The sequence below is a fragment of the Furipterus horrens genome, unplaced genomic scaffold, assembly GCF_987537825.1.
Source record: "Furipterus horrens unplaced genomic scaffold, mFurHor1.1.pri manual_scaffold_4, whole genome shotgun sequence".
In the NCBI taxonomy this organism is placed as follows: Eukaryota; Metazoa; Chordata; class Mammalia; order Chiroptera; family Furipteridae; genus Furipterus; species Furipterus horrens.
Window position 1 is genome coordinate 45,468,954 of NW_028327174.1, and position 25,082 is coordinate 45,494,035.

The 25,082-nt window shown below is 34.9% G+C and overlaps 1 protein-coding gene across 1 annotated transcript in view; it reads right to left on the minus strand.

Annotated features, from left to right (window-relative positions):
• ADAMTS20 (ADAM metallopeptidase with thrombospondin type 1 motif 20) overlaps nucleotides 1-25,082 on the minus strand; it is a 170,217-nt gene that overhangs the window by 2,597 nt on the left and 142,538 nt on the right. The window contains exons 32-38 of the mRNA XM_090275524.1: nucleotides 20,172-20,372; nucleotides 19,421-19,550; nucleotides 19,123-19,217; nucleotides 18,942-19,036; nucleotides 18,155-18,288; nucleotides 16,140-16,231; nucleotides 472-576 (exon numbers count right to left, since the gene is read on the minus strand). Of these exons, the coding sequence (XP_090131650.1) occupies nucleotides 472-576; nucleotides 16,140-16,231; nucleotides 18,155-18,288; nucleotides 18,942-19,036; nucleotides 19,123-19,217; nucleotides 19,421-19,550; nucleotides 20,172-20,372 (852 nt within the window). The remainder of the gene's footprint in view (nucleotides 1-471; nucleotides 577-16,139; nucleotides 16,232-18,154; nucleotides 18,289-18,941; nucleotides 19,037-19,122; nucleotides 19,218-19,420; nucleotides 19,551-20,171; nucleotides 20,373-25,082) is intronic.

Genomic DNA, 25,082 nt, shown 5'->3' on the forward strand with positions numbered 1-25,082 from the left:
CTAATTATTAAATAAACTACTATAAAGGGTATTTTGTTAAATGACAAATGGCTTCAGCACCATCCCATCACTAAATCAAAGCAATGAGGTAAATAAGTCAAAATTTTACTTCCCACTTTGAAATGTTAAGACCTTTAATAATTAAAGTAGAGATAAAAGCACTACCTCTTTCTGAAGTACCTGCATTTTAAGTCATTAGCCCCAGACTTGGGCTAGATAAAATTTATATTCCCTGGCACATGACTTTTCATGTTTAGATATCTGTAGCCTGTACAAGACTTTGTATGTATATAAAAACTTCATATGCACATAAATAAAAACCCATATCCATACTTTCATAAGTTGTTATACCTCATTATATGCAATAACTCATTAGTCACTAACCTGATAACTCTAAATGTAAGGTAGAGGACCTTTAATGCTAGTTCACAGAAGTCTTTCAAACAGGCTTTCTGGTCAAGCAGGACTTACCTGTGATCTGTGTATGACGACAGAGGCGTAGCTCCCCTGAGCAAGCCACCGTGCTCTGCCGGATATCTTCATCCCGGTTCCTGCCAAGTTAATGCTGAACTGTCCCTAGATTGCAAACGAGACAAAATAAAAATGGATGGAATTTATAAAATACTAAAGAATGCTCTTTGGCTGGAAACACCTGTATGTGAATTATATAAGAAAGGACTCAAATTGTTTAAGGGTCTTCCTTTATAAAATAAAAGAATATTGATACAACCTTGCTCTAAAGAAAATGAACGAGCTAAAAAGTTTTTAAATAGATTACAAAGAAGTCTCATACAAGAGACAAGTGAATTATACCACATAACATTGTTTGTGTAAAAGCAATTTGGTCCAGCCTGAGGACTCTAGGACTTGATAGCTAGAACCCACGTTCCTGCAGCGATAGGCAAATCCTGATGGAAGGGATGCTCGTAGGAACTAATACCAGACTTGAACATTCCTCCAGTTTGTTTTTGACCTCTAGTGCTAGCTTCCCTGATAAGTTATGCCTGTTCAATGAATTTTCTAGAATATTCTGTTACTGTGCCTCTTGTGTTAAGAATATTACCTCCTAACCCTCCACACAAAACAACTGAAGGTGGTATTATTGTCCCGAAGTGTACGTGGACACGGTGCCCCATGATTTACACACATGGTGTGTGAGCCCCCTAGTGGCTCTATGGTCTAATTCTTTTCAAGACAGAACCATCTAAGTCAAGATACTTCAGACTATCTTCATTAAAATTTAAACTTTCAATATTTTAACTGAGAAAATGCATAAATAAAATGCATAAAATTTGTGTCACACTTACATGATCTTGCAACATAGAATTATATATTGAAAAAGTAAGGCATTCTTAGGATACATTCTATTATTTGCTATTGTCAGCCGGACACAGGTTTTGTACTGTATGCCTCCATTTGATGTTAACTAATAAATAGGATTCTCACCAATAAAATTTTATAAAAATGGAAATATATTCTGTGATGTAGGTTTCCTATTACCAGCCACTTACTGAGTGTCCCAGTTGGGCCATGTAGTGTTTTCAAAACCAAATATTCTATTCCTCTATTTATTATTTACTTCCCTGCTCAAAGTTGCTTGGAAACACTCAAGTATATATACACTGGAAGTGAAAGGAAAAAAGCCAGCTGACTACTGAAAGGCTGAGGTCATTATTAATACAATCAGTTGGGTCTAGAAATAGCTGTCTTTCCATTTCTCCAGACTAATTTTCATGAAATTTACTTATGTCCCTGTTAAAAAGTGATAAAATGAAAAAAAAAAGTGATAAAATGCAATCTCAAAGAAATGGGAAAGCAATTTATCTAAAATTTGGAATGACGTTGCTAGAGGTAAAAATACATTTCACTCATTCAAAATGAATTGAGTGGCAGACATGGTATGAAGTACTGTGGGAGTACTGAGATAGATCTCACTACAAATCTGATGGTGAAAGCAGATTGGTTGTTGTCAGGGGTAGGGGTGGGAGAACTGAGCAAGGGTGATCAAAAGAGATAAACTTCCAGTTATTAGATAATTAAATTCTGGAGATGTAATGTTCAGTATGATGATTGTACTTAACAATACTGTATTGTATATTTGAAAGTTACTAAGAGAATAGATTTTAAAAAGTTCTTATCACAAGAAAAATGTTTTATATCTATGTGAGGTGATAAATGTTAATGAGTCTTATTGTGGTCGTCATTTTACAATATATACATAATCAAATCACTGTGTGTACACCTTAAGCTAACAAAATGTAATATGATGATTATATTTCAGTAAAACTGGAAGAAAATAAATCTGATAAGTGAAATAGCATGTGTGTGCAAATAAATGTAATGCAATATAGAGAATTACCAGTGCCATGAGGATACTGGTACATTCCTATGGGACTTAAAAAAAGTAGTAAGGGATTGAGTAAATGTATTAAGTAATTACTTCCATTCCAAATACTTCACAAGATTAAAATGTAAACCTCCTTAAACCTAATCTTTAACTTGAAAAATTAGTTCAACATAGGAGCTGCTTTTAAAAATATTTTTAAAAAATAGTATGAAGTTCACCTCCTCTTCTACTCCTGACACTTTTTAGAAGAGGCCACTATAACAAGTAAAATTCTTAACATTGTTAAAATGTCCATACTACCCAAAGCAATCTATAGACCTGATGCAATCCCTATCATAATACCAATGGCATTTTTTTTCACAGAATAAGAACAAATAAAGCTAAAATTTTATGGAACTATGAAAGATCCTACTAGCCACAGCAAGCATGAAAAAGAACAAAGGTGCAGGTATCATGCTACCTGATAACAAACTACACTTCAAGAATATAGTAATCAAAACAGCATGGTACTGGCATAAAAACAGACACACAGATCAGTGGAACAGAATAGAGTGCCCAGAAATAAACCCACACCTATATGACAAAGGAGGAAAGAATATACACTAGGATAAAGACATTCTTTAAATAAATGTTTTTGGGGAAACTGGCCAGATACATGCAAAAAAATGAAACTTATTATTTTCTTATAATATATACAAGAATAAACTCAAAATGATAAAAGACTTAAATATAAGACTCAAAACCATCAAACTCCTAGAAGAAAACATATGCAGTAAACCTGACCTTTCTGTCAGCAATACCTCTAAGGCTGTATCTCCTTGGGCAAGAAAAACAAAACAAAAAAAATAAACAGCTGGGACTACATCAAATGAAACAGGTTTTCACACTGAAGAAAAAAATTAACAAAACAAAAACATAGCCTACTGAATAGGAGAAGATATTCACCAATTATACATCTGATAAGGGGTTAATACCCAAAATTAATAAGGAACTTGTACAAATGAACACCAAAAAAAGAAAAAAAAACAATCCAATTTAAAAATGGGCAGGAGACCTGAATACAGTTCTCCAAAGAGGACATACAGATGGCCAACACATATGAAAAGATGCTTAATATTACTAATCATCAGGCAAATGCAAATTAAAACCACAATGAAATATCACATAATACCTGTAAGAATAAATCAAAGAAGTGCTGGTGAGGATGTGGAGAAAAAGGAACTCTTGTGCACTGTTGGTGGGACTGTAAATTGATGCAGCCATTATGGAAAATAGAACTACTATATGACCTAGTAATTCCATTCTGGGGATTTATCTGAAGAAATACAAAACACTAATTCAAAAAGATAATATGCACCCCTATGTTCACTGCAGCATTATTTACAATAATCAAGATATGGAAGGAACCTAAGTATCCATCAATAGATGAGTGGATAAAGAAGATTTGAAATATTACTCAGCCATAAAAAAGAAGAAAATCTTTTCATTTGTGACAATGTGGATGGACCTAGAGTAACAAGTGGAGTAAGTCAGACAGAGAAGGACAAATACCATATGATTTCACTTACATGTGGAATCCAAGAAACAAAATAAACCCACAGAAACAGAGAACAAACTGTTGGTTGCCAGGTGGGAGCAGGTTGGAGGAATGGGTGAAAAAGATGAAGGAATTAATAAGTATAAATTTCCAGTTATAAAAACAGTCATAGGGGTGTAGAGTACAGCATAAGAAATACAGTTAGTAATATTTTAAATACTATGTATGGTGTCAGATGAGAACTACACCTACCCATGATTGCAATGTAAGTTATATAAACATCTAATCACTATGTTATACACCTGAAAGTAATATAATATTGTATAACATTCGGTTGGCCAAAAACTCCGTTTTGTTTTTTTCGTAAGATGGCTCTAGTAGTGCTTAGTCATCTTGAACTTCATTATTCGAAACAATTTTGTTAGATCATATCGTGACAACTATCATATCAGCATACATAAAAATAAAATTTATCAAAATTGGTGCATTTTTGTGTAGCCATTTTAATATTGAAGATGGGAGAAAATACACAACATTTTGGCATTTTATGCATTGTATGGAGAAGGACCTGTGAATGATCAGATGTGTTAAAAGTGGTTTGTGAGGTTTTCTGCTGGACATTTCTCACTGGATGATGCTCCACGTTTGGGTAGACTAGTTGAAAAAGGTAATGAGCAAACTGAGACATTAATTGAGAACAATCAATGTTATGCCACACGGAGATAGCCAACATACTCAAAATATCCAAATCAATAAAGTTATTGGAGAAAATGACACATGTCTTTTATTTTATGGAAAAAAACATATGAACTTTTTAGCCAACCCAATGCATCAACTGTGATTAAAAAAATAAAAGATTTAAAAAAGAAGTAAAATCATAATAGCCAATTCAAAAGAACCAGGAATTTAAGGAAACAAAGTATTTGCCTTTGAGTAATTGGCTGCATCAAACAAAAAGTAAGGTATAGGTGTAAAATAGAGGCATGTGCAGGCATATGCAAGTTATAATGTTCCACTTCTTTGACTGACTTGCTGGTCTATGTTTGCTCATTATATCATTATGCTTTACAGTTTTAAAATATGTTCTACATATTTTACTATAAATGAGATCTAGACCTATAGATATAATGTAAAATATTTTTAAAATTTATTAGGAAAGACAAAAATTAAAATAATTACACAAATTTCAAAAAAAAAAAAAGTTGAAGGACCCACACTACCTTATTTTAATACTCATTATAAAGGTATCATAACCAAGAGAGTGCTGTGTTGGTAAGAAGACAGACATGTAGATCAAAGTAAGATAATAGAGTCCAGAAATAGATCCATATAAATATGACAATTGATTTTTGACAAAGGTGGAAAGGCAATGAAGTGAGGAAAATACTGTATTTTCTACAAATGGTGTTAGGACAATTGGACGTCTATATGCAAAAACCACATCAAACTTCAAAATCATAAGTCTAAATGTAGAACATAAAACATAGGAATAACTCTTCATTACTGTGAGGTAGTCAAAGAGTTTTTAACTATGATACTAAATGCACAGCCCATAATGAAAAAATAATAAATTTTGATTTCATTAAAATTTAAAATGTTTCCTCTTTGAAAGACACTAAAGAGAAAGATAAGGCTCAGACCAGATGAAAATAGTTGGAAATGTCATATCCAACAAAAGAGTTGTATCCAAAATTATAAAATCCTCTCTAAACAGTAAGGAAACAACCTGACTTTTAAAATGGACAAAAGACATGAACATACACTTCACCAAGGAGGATATATGGAACTGGCAAATAAACAAGAAATGTGCTTAACACCATTAACCATCAGTGAAATGCAAATTAAAACCGCAATGAGCTATCACTGAGGATGGGGAGACAGGCAAACAAAAAACTTGGCAATATTAACAAAGAAGCAAAGCAACTGGAACTTGAATCTTTGCTGGTAGGAATACGAAACAGTGCAGCCACTCTGTAAAAGAGTATTGCAGTTGCTTATCAAATTAAACATACCATATAACCCTACAATCCTACTCACAGGCATTTATCCTGGAGAAATGAAAATACACACTTACACAAGAACCTGTACACATTTTCTTCCAATGGATGAGTGGACAAACTGTAGGATAACCAACAATATCTGTATGACAGAATAATTCTCAGCAATTAAAAAGGAACAAATTATTAATACATGCAACAACACAGATGGCTCTCAAAGGCACTGGGTGAAGGATGCCAATCCTGAAAGGGTACCTACTGTATGATTCTATTTCTGTGACATTTGTATGACATTCCAAAAAGGGGAAATTGTAGCAACAGAGAACAGATGAGTGTTTCCCAGGAGCTCTGTGGGAGGGAAGAACTGACACCACACAGGGAGTGTGAGGAACTCGTCTGTATTCTGATTATGGTGATGGTAACACAACTGTATGTATGTTAAAACTGTACACCAAAAAAAAAAAAAAAAAAAAAAAAAAAAAAAAAAAAAAAAAAAAAAAAAAGGCAATTTTACTATTTTTTTAAAAAATGTATTTAATGTGAATTGCTATGATATTCACTTAAAGAAAACTATATTCCAATTAGTTTGCAAAAAAAAAAACCCAAGTACACACTATATGAGAGACAGCTTAAAATGACTCAAAAAGGCTATAAAAACACCGTAATGATAGGAAATTTTAATATATCACTTTTAGTAACAAGACAGATTGAGTGGGTAAAGATAAGGAGAAAGATGATTGAAATAATATAATTAAAAGGGTAGATGATAAAGAATATACATTCATAATACTTAACAACATTTCTGAGTACTCAAAATGAATGCTGGCCATGATCCACTGGCACTGGCTGAATGAGGTTATTTCTTTTGCTCTTATGTAATCAATATTAATTACAAACGAGCTATAAAGGTACACTGTTTTTATTTTTGTGGCTCTGTAAAAAGTACCAAACACTTTACTTCACTTTTGATATATGTATTCTAAATTCACATCACACTCCTTAAACTTCATCTTATATTGCAATGTGGCAAAGTTTATTTTCCCTAAAGAGAGCCATATGTGTCCCTTCTCTTTTTAGCATTCATGTCCTGGGGTGCCCTGTCATATGCAAACAGAGAGGATGTGGTTTTGATGAATCCCAAACAACAGAATGAGTTCTTTCTCTGACATCAAACATCTGGAGAGTATTCATGCAAATGTTGTGTAACTTAACACAGAATCTGGTTTATATATGTGACAGAACATCTCTAAGAATACATGGCAGTGTGTATTTTTGTAACACTAACCTCGGGCAGTTGAATACAGACTGAATGAGCATAGCCCTTTTTGGCAGCATACACCTATGGCCGATAACATCTAATTTAAATAGAGCTTTGTATTCCACAAATGGCTAGAGAATTAAGTGAAGGAGGCATCTCACCTTACTGGTTCTGCCTCTAACTTTCTCAAAGATTTTGGACAGCTTGTTAATGTGGAGTGTCTGTTTCTCCAGATATAAACTAGAATTACATAGTTTACAACTGTGTAACTTTTTCAAGATATTGTATCGGGGAAATGCAGTTATATGGAAATTAAAAAAAAAGAGTAAGAAATTAATGGAAATAGCTGTCATTTAAAAACCTGATTGTACTTATACCTCTTGTTCAGATTTCATGTTCATCGAGAACTGTTGGGTTTATAATAATTAGCTTCTATTAAGATATTTCTTTTAAGGAAATTTCACTAATGGGATAAAAGAAGTTTTGATTCCACCTGACAGTTATATGATTTACTTGTATATCAGTCTCCTGTGATTTTTGTTGGTGTCTCAATGAGCAGATCTTACTCAAGTCAACATATAATGAAAAGGACCGGAGTCCCAGAACTTGGTGACCTTTCCAAAGTAATGGCATCTGTGTGACCTTATAGCAGACTATTTACATCCATAGGTGGCATCCTCAATTTACTTCTAATTACATCAAGTGAATGACCAAAAGGCATAAAGTAGAAGAAGGACAAGATGTTGGATAAAGTTGACAAGTCTTGATGAGTTGATCTTTGGAGAACAAATATTCTCTATTTAAGAGGGTCAAAACAAAGGTGTTATTATTTTTTACAATCCACATGTGAGGGAATAGATTGTTTAGAATGCTAAAAGTTTTCTATTACTCATCCTTGACTTTAAAACAAATGTCCAAGGAGACAGAGTATAAGACTTTAGAAAGGGGAGTTCAGAAGGGGAAGGACAGTCCTGGGAAGGAAACTGAATAGAAGCTATAGATTCACAGAGTCCCATCAGAGAGTCAAATCATCTGATAGACCAATATGACTGAAGCAGGAAAGGAGAAAAATGAACATGAATAGAGCTAACTAGTCTCAAAAATTGAATGAGATTCCTTTGAAAAGTTAGCTACCTTTAAAAATATTGTCAGTAAAACAACCATAATTGGTAATAACTATAAGATACAAGAACCATTTAAAGGTTCTGGAAATTTCCTAAGATTATATAGAAAATGGAGAAATATTTATGCAAAAAAATCTATGAACTCCTGGTAAGAACAGTGAGCTTCTGAGACATTTGAACAATAATCCATCTCCCCTCCACCCCACCACAGCGAGATGTTTAAAAAAATAAAGGAAGGTAAGAAAGCTTCTCATCAAATAGAGAATATCAATGAAGAGATAGAACTTATATTTACAAGAAGAGCTGAAGGACAATTCTGAAGTTGAAAAAAATAATAACCAAAATCAAAATCTCACTAGAGCCAATAGTATATTGGAGTTGGCAGAAGAAAGAATTGGCAAACTTAAATTGTCAATGGTGATGATAAAATCTCAAGAACAGAGGTAAAAAAAGAATGAAAACTAAACTCAAAAAAGAGGAACATCATTAAGTAGACCAACATATCATAATAGGAGTACCAAAAGGAGAGGAGAGAAGAAGGAAAGTATATCTGAAGAAATAATGGTTAAAAATTTCCCAAATTTGGTGAAATGCATCAATCTATATATACAAGAAGCTCAATAGAATCCAAGTTGGCTATACACAAAGAGATCTACATCCCAATATGTCACAGTAGAGATGCTGAAAGAACAAAATATCCAAAAGCACCAAGAAAAAAATGACCACATGAGAATCCCAGTAAGATAGTTGACTTCTATTGCTTATCTATAAGCCAGAGGACAGTGGGATGACATATTTAAAGTGCTGAGAAATAAAAACTGTGAATCAATAATTTTATAACAAGAAAATCAATCTCAAGAATGGAGGCAAAATAAAGAGATGCCTAGATAAAAGTGAGAGGATCTGTTGCTAATAGACCTGCCTTACAAGACTAAGAATGGGAATTTTTTAGGTTGTAATCAAGTAACACCAGGTGCTAATACAAACGAACACAAAACAGCCACAGAGTACTGGTAAAAGTAATTATAAAATATACTATAGTTGCATGTTTTTCCTCTTAACTGACTTAAAAAGCAATTATGTAAACCAATATGTACATTATTATACTATTGACCTGTAATAGATATAAATGTAATAACGTCACCAATGAGGCAGGTGGAAACAAAGTTGTTTTAGAGTAAGAAAGTGATGCCAGCTGATATCAAATTTATAGGAGGAAATACCAGTCGATATAAAATCTATAGGAAGAAATAAAGAGAATAAAAAATATTCATTATAAAACTATGGACATATAATTTTTTTCATCTCTCATTCTCTAAAAGACATAAATTCATAAATAGAGTAATATTATAAAAATGTATTCAGTTTGTTATATATGTACATAGTATGTTTAACTGACAATACAACAAATGAAAGAGGAAATAGAGTATATATAGGACTAAGGTTTCTTATTTCACTGAAATTACATAGTATAAATCTGAGATAGATTCCAATAAGTTAAGAGGCATATTGTAAGCTCATGAGCAACCATTAAGAAAACAATTCAAAAAAATATAGAAAAATTAAGGAAATTAAAATATTACAATAAAATATTACACTAGAAAATATTCACTGAATAAAAAAGCAGTCTAGAAGGAAGAGAAGAGCAATAACAAAAGACATATAGAAAAAAAAATTAAAGTGACAAGTATAAATCTAGACATATTAATAATGACATTGAACAATGCAACCAAAAGGCAGAGATCCAAGAAAGTGCTCTCTATAGGAGACAGAGATATAAATAGGTTAAAAGTAAATGGCATGAAAACACACATACTAGACTTCTGGCCAAGATGGAGGCATAGACAGACATACTGAGTCTCCCTCCACAACTAAGAAGGAATACAACTACCTCAAAACTAGAAACAACCAGAAGTTCCAGAAAATCATAGTGCATGGAAGTCCAGCAAACAAAAATAAAGAAGAAGAAATACTCATCCAGACAGGTAGGAGGGGTGGAGCCCGGGCGGAGAGGACACGGTGTGGTGGTGGCAGCAGCAGCAATAGCAGCAGGCCAACGGAAAGTGCAGTCACATGTTTTAAAAAGTCAGGAGGGACACCTGGGGAGTGTTCCCAGCTCCTCACCAGAGTAGTTCACTGTTCCAGCTCCAGGGAAAAATCAAGCCTCATTGCTTTTGACTGTGCAAACCAGTGGGGGTTGAGACAGAGGCAGAAACTGCCAGTCTCTCAGCTGAGTCTGCTTGTTTAAAGGGCCCCCACAGACCTAGAATGTCTGCAGACACACCCACTCTGGGAACAATGGCCAGGGCAGCAGCTAGAGGGACGCCAGTCTAGTGCAGAAGTGAGAGAAGGACCTGGAAAAGGGGCAAGTGCTGGGCAGGTGCCATTGTTCCCTCTCAGACCCCTCCCCTGCATACAGTGCCACAACGTGGCAAAACAGGTGGCCCATTACTGACAAATCCCTAAGACTCCACCCCTTACAATGTAACAGGAGTGGCAGCTCTCCCTGGGACATGGAAGCAAACAAACACAGGACACTTCTGGCCAAGATGAAGGCCTAGACTGACACGCTCCATCTTCCTCCACAACTAAGAAAGAATATAACTACCCCCAAACCAGCAATAACCAGAAGTTCCAGAAAATAAATGGAAGTCCAATGTATGAAGTTATAAAGAAGTGGTGCTCATCTGGACAGGTAGGAGGGGCGAAACTGGGGCAGAGAGGTCAAGCTGTGCTATCCGCAACAGCAGCAGCGACAGCAGAAGGACAGCAATAAGCACAGACACCCGTATTTAAGGGGAGGCAAGAAGTGCCTGAGGAGCACCCCCAGCTGCAGACCAGACCCATCTGCTTGTGATTCCAAAGCCAGGGAAAGCAGACCTCCATTGCCTTGGACTGTGAGGCCCGGTGGGGGTGGGGACGGAGGAGAAGGTTCCCGGTCTCTCAGTGGAGAGTGAGCAGCAAGAATCCATCTCGGACCCCTACCCCCACAGGAAATGCCACAGCGTAGTGAGATGGGTCACCCGATTGTGATGAGTGCACAGGGCTCTGCCCTTTGTAGCATAGGAAGTGTGACAGCCCTGCCCAGGAAGCAAAGGTAAACACAAAACTGTCAAGATGGCACAGATCATGATAGAGATCCCAGTGATGCAGCTGACCAGACAGCAAATTTCTAATCTAACGAAGCAGCAGATAGAAAATCTTTCTGAGGCAGGCACAGTTCAGAGCTTTGGTTATAAAAGCGCTTACAGACCTAACAGCAGATCTTAAACAAGATAGGGAAGGAATGAAGGCTAGTTCTGCTGAAATGAACAAAAGCACATACGAAACTAGTGGTGAGGGCAAGAAAACCAGGGATCAAATCAACAAATCAGAACATAGGGAAGGAACAAACAGCCAACCAGTAGAGAAACAGGGAACAAGAAGTGAGGAAAATGAGGAGAGGCTCAGAAACTTATCGGACAGCTATAAGCGGGCCAACATCCAAATCATAGGGTTGCCAGAAGATGAAGAAGAACTAGAAATTGAAAAATTATGTGAAAAAATAATGAAGCAGAACTTCCCTAACTTGGGGAAGGAAACAGACTTAGAAGTCCAGGAAACACAGAGAGTTCCAAAACAACTGGATCCAGGGAGTACCACACCAAGACACATTATAATCAAAATGTCAAAAATTAAGAATAAAGAGAGAATCTTAAAAGCAGCAAGAGAGAAGAGAATTACACATAAAGGGGTTCCAATAAGGCTATCAGCTGATTTCTCAAAAGAAACTCTGCAGGCAAGAAGAGATGGGTAAGAAATATTCAAAGTAATGAAAAGCAAAAACCTATAACCACGATTACTCTATCCAGCAAAACTGCCATTCAGAATAGAAGGGCAGAGAAAGTGCTTCCAGGACAAAGTAAAACTGAAAGAGTTCATTAGATCCAAATCACTGTTATATGAGATGTTAAAGGGACTTGTTTAGAAGAAAGAGGATCAGAACTATGAACATTAAAATGAAAACTGTATCACAACAACCAACAACAGAAGCTAGGGAACCAAAACAAAGACAAACTAAGTAGGTAACAAGAGGGTAAACAGAATTATAGGCATGGGGAAAATTATAGGGGGAGGTCAGCAGGGAGGAGGAAGGGGAGAAAGGGAGGGAGATGGTACAGGAATTAAGAAGCATAGTAGGACGGAGTGGAGTAGATAGGAAGATGTTGAGAACTATATGCACAACCAATGGGCATGGGCTAAGAGTGGGGGAAAACTGGATGGAGGGATGTCACTTGGTGGAGGGAAACAAAGGGAAAAGAAATTGAGACAACTGTAACAACATAATCAATAAAGCATATTAAAAAAATAAAGGAAAAATGTTTGCCAAAACACACACACACACACACACACATACACACACACACACCATAAGCAAACTTGAATGATCATTCTAATATCAGATAAATTAGATTTTAAGGCAAAAAATTACTACAGTTAAAGAGGAACATTCTATGGTAAATGAAAAATATTGTATATCAATATTATGGCAATTATAAGCATGTAATCATGTACAACAGAACCTCAAAGTTAATGAATTAAATGCGAAGTAAATTAAGCAATAAGGTTGAAGTGAGAAACAGACAATATAACAACAATAGTTGCAAGTTGCAGTGCATAGAACTAGGCAGAAGATCAACAAGGAAATGGAAGAGTTAAGTGATACTTTAACTAGGCCTGACAGACTTCACCCAACAACAGCATATATTTTCCAGCACACATTGAACATTTTCCAGGATAACATATGCTATGCCATAAAACAAGCCTCAATAGATTTAAAAGGATTAAATATTACAAAGTGTGTTCCAACTACATTGGAATGAAAGTAAAAATCAATAACAGAAGGAAATTTGGGAAATTCACAAATATGTGAATTAAACACCACACTCTAAAATAACCGATGGGTCCAAGAAGATATGTGATAATAGAAAGTATTTTAAGAAGAATGAAAATAAGCACAACATATCAAAACTTCAAAGATGCAGCAAAAGAAGTGGAGTTGTGCCAATATTAGAAGAGAAAAAAAAAGGTCTCATTATCAATAACCTAAACTTTCACCTAAAGGCACTGGAAAAGGAAGAACAAATTATCATTTCTTTCCTTTCTGTTTGCTTTAGATTTAAGAATTGAAAAATAGGTAAAATCAACAAAATCAAAAGCTGGTTTTTTGAAAAGAACAAAATCAACAAACCAAGAAAAAGGAGACTCAAATTACTAAAATCAGGAATTAAAGAACATGACAGGAAATCTTACAGGGATATATAAGGATTCCAAAAAGAATAATATGAACAACTGTATGCCAACCAATTAGATAACTTTGATGGAATGGACAAATTGTTAAAAAGACAAACTAAAACTACCAAAACTGACTTAAGAACAAGTAAAAAATATGAATAAATCTACAATATAAAATTAAATTACTAATTAAAACAACTTTTATAAAAAAAAGCCCAGGCTCAGGTGGTTTTGCTGATGAATCTATGAAACATTTAAAAAATTAATTCTTCACAAACTTCAAAAAAGTAAGAGAAGAGGTAACACTTTTCTATTTATTCTGGAAGGCCAGTATTTCCATGCTAGCAAAACCATACAAGGATACCACAATGCAATAAAATGGCAGACCACTATCACATGACTATAGATGAAAAATTTCAACAAACCGAACCAAATCTAGCAACATTTAAAAAAGATTGTACACTATGACTGTGTGAGATTCCCCTAGGAGTCCAAGGTTGTTATTTGGTGTGATGCACTACCTCATAATGGGAATGGACAAGAACAACAGGATCATCCCAATAGCTACAGAAGAAGCATTTGGCAAAATCCAACACTCTTTCATGATAAAACCACTTGAATTAGGAATAGAAGGGTACTTCCTCAACCTGATCAAAGACATCTACAAAACACTCTCATTTAACAGACTTTAAGAAAAAGGACTAAATGCTTTCCCCTAAAATTATAAATAAGACAGGACTGTCCACTCTCATCACTTCTATTTAACACTCTATTGGAAGTTTTAGCGAGGGCAATGAGACAAGACAAAGAAATAAAAGGTATCCCGATTGCAAAAGAAAAAGTAAAACTATCCTCATTTGTAGATAACATCACTGGGTATACAGAAAATCTGAAGGAATCCATTTAAAAAATTATTACACCAAATAAATGTGTTAAGCAAGGTTATAGGATACCAGATCAGTTTAATACAAAAAAAAAAAAAAAAAGCAGGCAAAAATTAGTGATTTATTTGTGCCGTAGATTTGGGGGTCTCTTTGTGGGCAACCCTCCCTGTCAAAAGTCTTCTTTATCTGAGTTGGAACCTGCTCACCTACTAATGCCTTCTCATATTACACACACTGACCTCACTCCTGTTTCTTGGAGTTCCTTGATTATTTAAAGATAGTTATAGCTGCCTACTCCCTTCCTGACCACCTTTTTCATTTTCCTTCTGTGACATGATTTAACCCCCCCCCTTTTTTTCCTGCCTGGTTGCCACCTCCTACTTCTAGATAACATAAAAAATTATTTTTCCCAACAGAAATTTAAAAATAGCCCTGGCTGGTGTGGCTCAGTGGACTGAGCGCAGGCCTCTGAACCAAAGCGTGCCAGTTTGATGCCAAGTCAGGGCATGTCCCAGGCTTGCAGGGCAGGTCCCCAGTTGGGGGCATGTGAGAGGCCCCACACATTGCTGTTTCTCTCCCTCTCTCCCTCCCTTCCCCTCTCTCTAAAAATAAATAAGATCTTTAAAAATAAACATACAAATAACTTTTGGTCTCAATATTATTTTGTGGTACCTTATGACTGTATTAGGTTATTTAGAAATCACCCCATGCTCTACATGAGTTATAATGAACTAACTCATGGTGCTTGAATAAAACACCTAAGTCTTTCATATGACATTGCCAAGTTCTATTTGCAATTCTGGACCTGAGATTTATATATTTATTGCAATTACACTTTCCTTATTTGGTACAGCCCATAGTTCTAGTGTTTTTTTTATCTTCTTCAAGTCTTCTCTAATATAGGAACTCCCTTTCTTTCTATCATAAGCATACCTCCTGTGTCACATGATAAAAATTGTGACTGGAAAATTCTAAGAACAGAGTGCTATGACAAGCCATTAGCTACTTTTATTCAAAATGATATCATATTACAATTACTACCACTTGTACATGATTTTTAAAATTAGCTAGGAATCTAGCTAACAATGCTATGTTCATGTAAGCTGTACATCTCTCCATCTTATTATAAAAATGTTCACATGAACTTATAAAAATCTCTTTAAAAATGAGTTAGTACATTTTTTCTAAGAAAAGCATACACTTTGTGGAAATCACAGATGCCATAGAAGAGTGTATGTAGAGAACTCCAGAAATAAATGATTGAAACAAGAATAAATACATGGAAATGTATTATACTCTTTCAGAAATGATAGAAATTTATTCTGGGAATGTTACAGACCCGGGTCACTAACATAACTGATGAAAGCGGTGGTGTAGAAAGTCACGTGTTTGCGATCCATTCCTTACAATATATGTGCATTCATTTCCATGGACCAATGGAAAGATTAAAAATAATAAAGCATCATGCAAGAAGAAATAGAATCGGAACAATTTAAAATTCTTATTATTATACCTTTTAAACAAACCCAATATTGGCAAAAAGAAAATGCTTTTCCTCCAAAGCTTATTATAACTTTTGAAATAAAGTTCATACAGGATGTCCCCATTTTATATTTATGAGTGCTTGCATTTCTTGCAATATTATGATCAAGAAAGTGAATGAAGAGAAACAGTATCAATTTTTTCCTAGTTAGGGAGAAATAGCAAATATGAAATACCTGTGGGCATCTGGCAGCACTGTAGCAATCTCCAGCTGTGGCAAATGGAACTGCTTTTCCATATATTGTCTGAGAAAATAGAAGGTCTGTAGCTAGAATATAATAAACAAAACTCTTCAGCATTGAAATATTGTATGTTTCCACTCTTCTTTGCAAAACATGATATGCATATTATATTCTTAAATACATTTATAGAATTCAAAATTTTAAGCAAAAATGCTATACATAACATAGATGAGGGTCTCAATAAATAATTTTTCTTTAGTACAAAAATGTTTATCTCTTAAGTTGCCCTATAAAATGGCAGGTACATCTGTAACTAAGTCAAAAATTTTAAACTAATTGCTTCATTGTAAGTCATATCTTAGTGAATATTTAAAATAAAGTGAGGTAAGGAGCAAAATTACAGTAAAAAAATCCCTAATTTAAAGGTAAATAAATTATTACAAAGCAACACATGAGTGTTTCTAGAAAATATACAAGGTCTGTCCAGAAGGTATCCAGTCATGTAATATGAAGAAGAGAGACATTTATTGAAGAAGATACAAGATACAAGAAACATTGTACATAGGACAATGATGTCTCAGTCCACTGAAAAGCAGGCACCTTGGGACCTCACACAGTTGTCTCAGTTGCCATCAGCTGCCCTGTCATATTTTCCTGAATTTCATAAACGATCTGAAATCTCTTCCCTTTCAAAGATAATTTTAGTTTTGAGGAAAGCCGGAATTTGCAGGGCCCCAAATCTGGGCTGTAAAGGGATTGAGTCACTTGGGTGATTTGATTTTATGTTTCGCCAAAAAATTGCATGAATGTGATGCATGAGTGAGCACATTATCATGATGAAGCTTCCAGCCACCAGCTGTCCATAGCTGTTGCCTTCTGAATCATCCAAATAGTTCCTCTAGAGGAATGTTTAAGCTTGAAGCAAAATTTGATGCAGCTTCATCTACTCATTCAGTCATTTTGAATGCTATGGCCACACAATACACGTACTCACTCAATGGCATCTACCACATTAACTGACTAGTACAGTGAAGTCATCATTGTTCACCCATACACATTCCAGTCCACTCTTCTTGGTTGCCAGGTTACACTGATATTGTGCAAACCATTCTCATTATATTAACAGTGATTGGACTTTTTCCAGAAAGACCTCATACACATACTCTAAAGATCAGCTGATCTAATCATTTATTCATGCTTGAATTACTTAAATAATATTCCAATCAATAATTATCCAGTCAGTGGCTCTCACCACTACTAATGCTTTAAATCACTGTGTGAGGTCCCAAGTTGCCTACTTTGAAGGGGACTGAGGTGTCATTGTCCTATGAAGCATCATTGTCCTATTTACAATGTTTCTTGTGTCTGGTATTTTCTTCAATAAATGTCTCTTTTTCATAGTGCATGGATACTTTTTGGACAGACCTCATATAGGTTTCATAAGTATGGTTTGACCACAGTATAAGTTGCTTCCTTAAAGGCAGCAGGTCTATAGTCTGGAATCTGTGAATGGGACCTGACCTACCTGCAATACCAGTTACCAACTGTATGAATTGGGAGAAATCACTAAACCTCTGTAAGTGCAACTTAATTGGATCATTTGCAACTATGTGATGCAATTCTGCCTCAACTCATTGTTAAAAATATCAAATGAGTAAATTTATGGGAAAATACTTGACAAGTTGTAAGCCCCAAAATAGTTTATATAATTACGTTGAGATGTTAACTTTATTCTTAATGTAATTGGGGATTTTAAGGTAGAGTCTCCTATCTTAAAAGGGCACTATGTGTCTTATCACTATCATCACCACTACATTTTTATTGGGGTCTCTAATGTCCATGTCACTGCAAAGGAAGTATGTAGCTAATACTTTAAAAACAATTTAAGTAACTATTGCGCAATGCTAGGCCCTTGGCTATATCCTAGCTATTATATATTAGTCCATACTGTTGGACTTTCATTAGCAAAGAGAGGCTTTTTATTCTACAAATAGAGATCCAGCACTTACTTTTAATTTGCATAGATGTAAGATCAATTCGTATTTTGCTGAAAACAGTGTGTCCAGCAGCCAGGTAGTCATTTGTACATTTACAGTCTCTCCCTCTACTTCCATTAAAAGGACATTCATATGGATTTTGTAGTCTAAAACAACATTAGAATACTTTTGGTATTAGATAGAGCTGTCATCCCACAATGTGATAAACTTTGGAAATGGGAAGGTAAAATATTTCAATTTGACAGTGTCTACAAGTTATTAAATGAGAAAGGAAAATCACTAAGGTTAACATGTGAAATTATCAATGGGAAATTCAAGACCAGTGGAAAAATAATTCAGCTCTAGTTCTCCTAGCTTTTGTTACTGGAATTAATATGACTTCTATAAACATACGCAGAGGTCTTAAGTTCTCTCCTTCTGTGTTCTCCCATTGCTCACCCACAGTATCACTCTCGGTCCATCTCTCCATGAGTACCTATTAATATTCAAGTCTTTGAACAGGCATGGACAACATTTAACTTAAGTTCTAATATGTCCACTCACTTCTGAATTACTCGTGGAGGGATTAAGCAAAAAGGAAAAAGGACTCATGGAACTTGACAACAGTGTGGTGATTGTTGGGGGTGGAGGGTCTAAAGGAACTTAATGGTAATGAAAAAAATACAATAAAGGTTAAATAAAAAAATAAATTACACATCCCACTTGCAAGCTATTCAAGTACTACTCTGAATGCTGGGCTTTCTGATTTTCTTGAAGAACCATTAAAAAATGCACTGATTAGCCAAAACATGTCTCGTACCTAAAACCATACACTTCAGAAAAGTTGTCTTCTTCACCCTTGACCAATGATATATATTCTCTGGGGTTCTCCATGTGCATCCCTGCACAATAGACCTAAAGGGAAAGTGCAAACATCTAGAAAAGCTTTTGTCACAGTCAAGGATCACTGTTAAAATCAAATAGGAACTGTTTTCAAATACCTTTATTATTCTTCCCTCAATATTAAGGTAATAGTCACCATCCTTGGTAATGTTGTTTTCCCCTTGGATTTCTTTGCAGCTGGTAAATGTTTTACCTTCAAAGACAAGTGAATACAATTTATCAACAAATCACAAACACAGCATGAGTTTAACTCAATTATACAAATATTATACTCTTAAAAAATAGGCACTTCATTTTGTGAAGCATATGACTACTACAAGTATTTATTTTCAAATTTTAATGAAAACTTTCTAGGAACACTTATGTGCTAGGTGGATTTTTAAGTCTATTACTTACAGTCATTGACATAACATTTCTTTTGAGCATCTGGCTTTAAACGTTTTAAACATAAGTCATTGGACCAACCATTTTCAGCCATGCATTCCACTCTTCTCTCCATGATCCCAACTCCACAAGTCACTGAGCACTGCAAACAGAGTAAAATTTGAAGGTAAAGTATATAATAGATGATAAGGCCAATCAATCCATATCTCTTCTTGGACTGGGTCCTTTGGAAACAAACTAATGATCAATAGTAGCTAGACCTACTGAGGATACAGAAATACCCTGGAGACTGGAACCCTTGCACGTTAGCCTGAATCTGTTATTTCTCAGTTACTGGCTTCTTTTCATTTCTTTTGTATAGCTATTTCAACAGCATATTACAAATACTTCATAAGCATTAATTCATGTTGGTGTTCAAGACTATTTAGTTTTTTTTCTCATTGTTATTTGCTTTTGATAAAGCAGCATTTACTTGTTTTTTCTCCATTAAATTGGAAATGGAATACAGTGCAAGTAACTTTTATTATTCACATATTAGATTTATTTACTTCTTATCCAATAAATATTTAAGTATCCACTGTGTGAGGCTCTCTAAGAGACATAAGTAGGTTATAGTAAGCACAGAAAAAGAGATATTTATACAAATAACTGATAAAGTGATTTTAGACAACAGCAGTATGAAATAATTCTGGAATCTAGTTAGCCATGCAGATACATAGAAAGTCTCATTCAGAAGGTTTTAAATTCATAATTACATACTGACCTTGCTCCATTTTCCAACTTTCCAAGTGGCCATGTGCAAACAGCTGCTGAAATTGCATCTGTAAACCTGAGGTGAAGGCAGCACAGGACATTCTGGATAGTCTACAGGCCAAAGCTGATTGAGCTTATCCATCTCAGTGGATTGAATCCTAATGCAATATGTAATTCTTTGTGGGTAACTAAATCCACAGTTACCAGAACACTGAAAAATATTTACAAGGAGGAGATGATATCCTTAAACTTAACCAGGGCTTAATAGCATAATATTCACCAAATACACACACACACACACACACACACATACACACACACACACACATTATGTAGTATTATCCCCACAACAATCTTTTCACTAGCTTCATTTACAGATGAGTAAACAAAGGTTGAGAGTCATTTGGTCAGTTTCTCGGAGTTGCACCAATAAATGGAAAGGATCCATATCCAGGCTAAATTGTCTGTTTGTACTGCCTGTGGGTTTTGTTTTTCTGCTTTTTGTTTTTTTTTTTTTTGTATTACACTACTAAGGCTATCTTAACTAAATGAAAATTTATGTCCCAAATAGGCACAACTTTGGGGAAATAAAACATATGTGAGGGTTATCATCTAAAAGGATATTTATCAGGGAACAGCAGACTGACCAATGTGTACATACATGTGAGGACACGAACCTTGGCCAAGAAATGAACCAATCAAAAGACACAGAAATTACTTTATCTGGTGCTCACAAACTGGCATATCTTACATACATGTCTTCTGTAACATATAGAACACACAAAAGGGTCTTGACATAGCAGAGGGGAATAAATTAACCATACACTAAACAATGCACTGGTCTGATGTAACAAAGCTTAAGAGTAAGGCAAGAAAGGATCAAACTGTCTCCCTACAGATAACTACATCCTAGAACAAAGGTCAAAATATATAGGAATAAAAATATCCAGTAGCCAAAAAAGGTAAAATTTATGTCTGACATGCAATAGAAAGTCAACTGGCATGAAAATAAGCAAGAAAAGATAACCCATCATAAGAAGAAAATACCCATCTATCCAAACACATCAGAGAAGTGAGTAAAAATGGCTGAGGAAGGATCTCTGAAAATTTCCTCCTTCATACAAGCCATGAGAAAACTGGCAAAACTTATCAGAATTAACTTTTTCAGAACTCTGGAAATTGACCAAAGGCTCACAGCAATTCAGGAAGCATTTATTCAATAAACGAGGCTAAGTCTCAGAGGAGGGAGCTTTGTGATGTTTTCAGTTGCCCTATTCCCACTCTCCCTCCCCAGCTCCATAGCAGCCTTGAAAATTAATAGCCCTGCAAACGTGGTGGACCCAAAGGGGCAAGATAGGGTTGGACATCTTTCAAAGAGTCCATTGCATAGACATATTATTTGAACTGTTTGGTGGTTTTCTAGAAGGACTTGCTTGCAAGGCTGTCTTTATTTATCTTCACTAAAGCTTACCCAGTGCTAAAAGACTTTTTCCCTCCAGGGGCGATGTTGAATTATAGGTCATTGTTTAACTTTTCAGAGATCACAGTTGGGGTAAACAATAGGCTAGCCAAAAGAAATTTAAAAGGAAAAGCTGGGAAATGAGATGTTCATAAGGGCTTTTAAAAGTTTCAATTTATCCACAGGACTCTAGAGGGTCATGGATATATACAGGGCTGTGCATATCTCCAGTACTGTATATATGTGCAGGAAGCATCTGAAAAGGGCCTACATGCTCACTTTTGGCTGCTGTCAAGGCTCTGTACCAGCAAGACCTTAGGGTTAAGAGTTGTCAGCTGCCTGATTGAGTGTTAAAGGTGCCTACACATTCACACAGAAGCCCCTGGCAAAGGCTGGAGATTATTGGTTCCAGGTATCTAAGGGAATCACTGTCCAATCATTCATTGAAAGCTAAACTAATCAAGCAGAGACTTGAGTGACTACATGTGACAAAACATACAGACTTTACAGTAAGTTCGGAAAGTTACCAAACAAATGATAACAAACAGCAACAACAATAAACCCTGGGAAGGGAGAATAATGTGAATAGACCTATAAAAAATAAGTTAATCACAATATTTCACACAATGAAAAGCCCAGGACCAGAATCTTCACTGGTGAAGTCCACCAAATATTTAAAGAAGAACGAGCATCAACTTTTCCAATACTCTCCCAAAAGAAAGGAGAGTAAGGAGCACTTCTTAATTCATCCAGTGAGGCCAGTATTTCCCTCAGACCAAAACGAGACAAAAGCATCACAAGAAAACTACAGACCAATATCTCTTATGAATTCAGATGCAAAAATCCTCAACAGAGTACTAGCAAAAATGTCCAGAAACATATAAAAAGTATTATACATCATGACCAAGTAAGATTTACTACAGGAATGTAAAATTATTTCAATACATGAAAATTAATGGAACACATCTATTCTACACATAGAATAATAGACAAAAACCACACAAGAATCTCAAGAAATGACGAAAAAGCACTTGACAAAATACAACACGTTTCATGATATAAATACTAAGAAAAACAGGAATAGAAGGGTGCTGGTAAAGGGAACCTCCAATAAAAAATATCTATAGCTAACGTATGTGTTCAACATACAGAAGTCAATTCTACTTTTATGCATTAGCTATGGACAATCAAAGTGAAATTAGGAGTGTAATTCCATTTATAGAAGCATACAAATTTAATAAAATGTTTAGAAATAAACTTAACAAAAGAAGTGGAAGTTCACTTGTACACTTAAAATTATAAAACATCCTTGAAAGAAATTAATAAGACCTTTTTAAATGGAAAGACATCTCATGTTCATGGACTGGAAGACTTATTAGGATCGCAATGTTCCTCAAATATATCAGGATTCAATGCAATCTCTAACAAAATCCCAGCTGGCTTTTACACAGAAGATGACAAGTTGATCCTAAAATTCATAAGGAAATGCACATAGATCAGGGAATAGAACTGAGTTCAGAAATAACTCCCTGCATTTATGACTAGTAATTTTTGACAAGGATGCCAAGATAATTCAATGAGGAGAGGAGTCTTTTCCACATATCAATCCTTTGGATACAGGAAGTCACATACAAAGGATTAAGTTGGATCCCACCTCACACCAGACAAAAAAATCTACTTGAAATATATTAAAGACCTAAATGTAAGAGTTAAAATTATAAAATTTTTAGAATATAGGTGTGAATTTTGACCTTGGATAATCAATAGTTTCTTAGACATAATATCTAAAGTACAAGCAACCAAAACAATAGGTAAATTTGACTTCATCAAAATTAAGAAAATATATCTATCAAAAACACTATGGAGGAAGTGAAAGGCAACCCACAGAATCAGAGAAAATATTTGCAAATCATATAACTGATAAAACTTGGTACCCAAAAATCTATAAGTAATTATAGCTCAACCATAAAAAGATGAATCACCCAATTTAAAAACAGGCAAAGAATTTGAATAGGTATTTCTCCAAAGAAGATATACAGATAACTAAAGAGGTAAAAAGATGCTCAACATTATTAGTCACTAGAGAAGCAAAATTCAAACATAAATTTTGATACCATTCATAACCATTTGGATAAGTATATTCAAAATGACAGGCTATAACAAGCAATGAGGATATGGAGAAGTCAGAATCCTCATACATTTATTGTGGGAATACAAAATGATGCTGCAATTGTGGAAAAACAGTTTAGAATATCCTCAAAAAATTAAACATAGAATTATCCTAATGTTCAGCAATTCTACTCCCAGCTATATGCCCCAGAGAATTGAAAACATATACCCATAATAAAACTTGAACAGAATTAGTCATCATAGTCAAAAGGTAAGCCAACCCAAATGTCCATCAACTGCTGAATGAATGAGCAAAATGTATCATAGCCCTACCTACGAGGGAATATTATTCATTCATAAAAAGGGATGAATTACTGATATATTCTATACCAAGGATCAACGTTATGAATATTATGGTAAGTGAAAGAAGCCAGGTACAAAAGGTCACGTATTGTATGATTCTATTTATATGAAATGTCAAGAAGAGGCAAATCCATAGAGGCAAAATACTGGTTGTCTGGGGTTGGGGAGAGGGGAAAACGTGGAGTGACTACTAATGGGTATGAAGTTTTTTTGAGGAGTAATAAAATGTTCTAGCATTAGATCATGGTGATGTTGCACAAATTCATGAACATACTAAACTTCCCTAAGTTGTAAGTGCATACACATAGATGTTCAAATTAGCAGAGAAGGACATTAAAAACTTATTAATAACTCTAGTATGTTCAAAAAGTTAAACAGAGACATGAAGGATATAAAAAAGTGAAATCAAATTTCTAAAGATGAAGGTTACACACCTGAGTTGAGAAATAGACTGGCTGTGGAATCATGGTAAATCAGACATCACAGAAGAGAAGGTTAGTGAACTTAAAAGATATCTATAAGTTAAATATTATTTAATAATAAAAAGTAGAAATTATTGATACATACAACCTAACTGAATCTCAAAATACTTATGAGACATCAGACAAAAATAGTATACACTTTTTTATTTCATTTATATTAAAAAATGTAAATTATAGCAACAAATCACTAAAATAAAAACAGATCAGGTTACCTGTGGAGTGCAGGAGGGAGTGGGGGGGGGGAGGAATTACAAAGCAATAGAAGAAAATCTGGGGGGTTGACAGAGATGCTCTTTATTTAGTCATGGCTTTATGAGTGTATCCATACATGAAAACTTATCAAGCTGTACACTGTAAACTCATGCAGCTTACTGTTTGTCAGTCACATCCCAATAAATTCATGCAGCTTACTATTTGTCAATCACCCCCCAATAAATCTGTTTTGAAAAAGCAGGCAACTCTGCAGGGCTGATTTGCCAAACTGTTCTGGTAGTTGATTTCACAGCTG